This window comes from Rosa rugosa, chromosome 4, assembly GCF_958449725.1.
Source record: "Rosa rugosa chromosome 4, drRosRugo1.1, whole genome shotgun sequence".
NCBI lineage: Eukaryota > Viridiplantae > Streptophyta > Magnoliopsida > Rosales > Rosaceae > Rosa > Rosa rugosa.
The window spans coordinates 41,882,337-41,886,205 of NC_084823.1; the positions used below are offsets into that span (position 1 = coordinate 41,882,337).

General features: G+C 40.1%; 1 protein-coding gene across 1 annotated transcript; it reads right to left on the bottom strand.

The window, feature by feature from the left end:
• Positions 1-1,166: 1,166 nt before the first annotated feature.
• Positions 1,167-3,863, bottom strand: LOC133707106 (flavonoid 3',5'-hydroxylase CYP75B138-like). The gene is made up of 2 exons (XM_062132645.1): positions 2,890-3,863; positions 1,167-1,963 (listed from the first exon to the last, which is right to left on the bottom strand). The coding sequence occupies exons 1-2, from the start codon at positions 3,403-3,405 to the stop codon at positions 1,343-1,345; spliced, it is 1,137 nt and encodes a 378-aa protein (XP_061988629.1). The 5' UTR covers positions 3,406-3,863; the 3' UTR covers positions 1,167-1,342.
• Positions 3,864-3,869: the final 6 nt, after the last annotated feature.

Genomic DNA, 3,869 nt, shown 5'->3' on the forward strand with positions numbered 1-3,869 from the left:
CATATTATTTTATTTTTTGTTAGCGTACAAAGACAGAAACTGAATCTATTAATTTCACCACTGTGTCATCGTCACTTTTTTGCTTAAGGTGTGCCAAGGGTTCAAACAGGTTGCTCATTTGTAAATTAATCACAAGAGTCCAATTAAGGCCGCTCCAGGATCAACCATTGAAGATTCCGTATCATCGGACATTTAACCGGCATACCTCCTCGGGCGCCATGCATGCATAATGCCGGCGACATAAGATTCGGATGATATTGCCAACTGCAATCATACACCACTTGTTAATATTTTTTATTAGCAGAACTCTTTCTTCTTCTTTTTTTTGAACCAAGAACTCTTTCTACTTCACTACTACTTGTGCATAAGATTCGTGTACAGTGTATTTAATGACATTACTTCGGTATGCCATCAGACACGCACACGTGAAAATTAAGAAATTTTTATTAATATTTATCTTGCTAATCTCTCGTAGTATTGAATGACATTACTTCTGTATGTGACTAGACACGCACAGATGAAAACTAAGAAATTATTTACTAATGTTTATCTTTTTTTCTTTTAGTCGGTAAAATAAGTTTCATCAAATTCGTTAAAAATTTCTTGGAAAGAACAATAATTTTTTATTATTATTTCTTTTATATGGAAAGACGACAATATATCACACTCATATTAGAAAAAAAACAATAAGAGATTTCATTTAAGTAACCTGATTACCAATACATACAATGCAGCTCTTGAAACCAACAATTAAAAATCAAGTCCTGAACTTTCTATATTGTACAATCATCATCTTCTTCTTCTTCTTAATTAGAGTAAGACTAGTTGTAACTCACCAAGTATTTCTTTTCTGCAGGAGTGGGAAATATACAGAGGAAAATTGCATATAGCTTGAAGATCGACTACAACACTTGCTACAAATACAAGACAAAAAGGTAAATCTTGCAAATCATCCTATTTATTGAATACTAATAAACAGTGTTTTAGGGTTTGCCTTTTAGTATAGAGTATAATTAGGGGATAGATTACCTTAGTTATACCACTTATTGTTTTGGCATGAGCTGATACTACTTAGGAAAGAAACTAGTTGCTAAGACCCCGCAGCAATGCGGGGTAGAGAGAAAGAGAGAGGTAAATCTTGCAACATACATGGGAAAAATCGTCCAATCACTATTTTATTAAGCAGTAATGAACAGTAATTTAGAATTTGCCTTTTAGTATAGAGTATAATTTGCTCCAATCACCAAAGTAGATTCAGTACGTACATCATGAGTAGAAATATGTACGGTCTTAGGCCCAAATTAACCCTAACAGAAGTTGACATCACAAAGCACTTTGTCGGCTACTCATAGAGTGCTGGATCTGATAACCTTGGAGTTGGGATGGCAACCAAAGATATCTTCTTCTTCAATACAATACCAAACTTCTCCGAAAGATCCAACTTCTCACCCTGTGGCAATTTCCAATCAAAAGAATGCAGCAGTGTAGCAAGCGAATGCATCACCATCCGGTCAGCCAATGCTATCCCTGCACATATTCTTCTCCCGGACCCAAAAGGAAAATACTTGAAGTCACTCCCACTGTAATCCCATTTACCATCCAAGAATCTAGTTGGATCAAACTCCAATGGGTTTTCCCAACTAGAAGGGTCTCTATGTATAGCCCAAACATTAACAAAAATCCTAGACCCCTTTGGAATGGTATAACCCCCCACAGTACATGTCTCACTTGGGCAATGTGGGACTAATAGAGGCAGGGCTGGGTGCAAACGCAGTGTTTCTTTCATCACAGCATATAAGTACGGTAGCTTGTGAATGTGAGACTCTTCTACAACGCTGTTTTTGCCAACTACTGCTTCTAATTCTTGCTGGACTTTTTGTAACACTTCTGGTTTGTTCAGAACTTCCGACATTGCAAATTCAATTGTGTTGGAGGATGTGTACGTCCCGCCCACAACCATATCCTGTACACAACAATGTTAAAGGCGTTGATTGATTCATATGAAATCAGATGCAAAAAGGAAAAAAAAAAAAAAAAAAGATGGTTGAGGCCACTGAAACAAATGGCAACCATGGCTAGGTTAATTTGTTGTTAGGTACTTAGGTTATCAGTTATGCTTGTAAGTTGTGAGCATTAACAATTAGTTTTTTCAGCTCACTCCCAAAATGCAACCCAACCATATGCAAGTTTTAGTGAAAACCTTTTAAAAAAAAATTTATGTTAATTTACATTACGAACTATCTTTCAAACCACAAATATATAATTACTTCTTATGTTTTGTTGTTTTTAAGAAGCTTAAAGATGAGTAACATCATATCGAAGATCAGAGTACTCCAACCATGCTATGAAGAAATCAGAAATGAGAACAATATGTGCCAACAGATACCATATTGCTCTCAGAATAAACTCTTGTACAACATTTACTCTAAATAACGATTTATATTGATTTTGCGACTTTAGAGATGGGCCAAGTTCAAAATCTCAATTATGTGCCCAACCTAAAAGGGCAACACTAGTGACATCACTTGTTTTCAATTCCTCACTTCTTTTGTCGAAATGTTATGAGGATGATATTGCAAAATTATATTTTTCATAAGCAAATAGTACTTGGCTTTGTGTCTCGCAATAATTTATTTTTCTTTTTATATAAAAATTAAAAAATCTGAATCATGCATCATGTGCTATAAATCTATAAAAAAAATTCATCAATGAAAAAAAAATCATGGAGAATCAATGAATCATGGACCACATGCATTTCATTGTTCCCTCCAGAATCATCCACAACTCCACGTCTCACGTGCTTAAACTAGTTATCATAAATTCATAATCTCTCAAAAATAGAAAAACAAATAAATTACTATCTTGAGGTGAAAGTTAAAAACGGCGTACCATAAACAAGGCTTTGAGGTGAGTCATAGTAAACGGCGTCTTGGAATCTCCCTCCTCTTTTAACCGCAGTAAAAAAGTCAAAAAATCTTTACTCCCCTCCTCCTTCGCGCTTTCCTTCTCCATCCTCAGCCGTTGATCTATCACTCTCTCGAATATCGCATCAATCCTCTTCCCTAAACCCTCCATCTGCTTGAACACCCCTTGCAAGTCAAACCGGGCCAAACCCGGATAAAAGTCCGAAACGTTCGGCTTCGCCAGCAGCTCCGTCCCCTCCGATACCACTTGCCGGAACTCCGCCCCGAGCCCGGAGGCCTCGTCCTGCACCGTCCCGCCCCACAGCATGTTGGTGATCACGTTCAGCACGTTCAGGAACATCTGCTCGCCCACGTCCACCGGCGACCCGACCCGACTGTAGAATAACCCGACCGTTCGCCTGACCTGGTTCCGCCGCAGCTCGTGGACCGAGTCGAGCGTGGTGTTGCTGAGCATCTTGAGCACGCAGACCTTCCGCAACATCCGCCACTCCGGGCCGTACGGGGTCCACACGATGTCGGATCCGCCGTACGAGGAGGCCAGGCCCGCGGCGGGGACGTCGCGGTTGGCGAAGATGACGTCATGGTCCTTGAGGACCTCGCGGGCGACGGAGGGGGACCTGGCGGCAGCCGCGAGTTAGAGTCTGATCTCTTGTAGTAGAGCCACGAGCACCAAAGGATAACGAGGGAGAGCGTGAGGACCACGCTCCAAGGTCCGCTCACTCCGCTGCTTCCGGCATCGGATTCCGACCAGAATGAGGATAAGGAAGCGTAATAGGAATCGGATTCCATGACTAGATCGAAAGTGCTGGAAGATTAGGACTGGAGTAGACAATTTAAGCTAATGTGAGAGTGAGTGAGAGGGCCTCGATCACATTAGTTTTATTAGCATTAATGTGAGCGGTCATCTCAGATTCTTTGTGGCTATGGGATCAATATAGTTGTGTT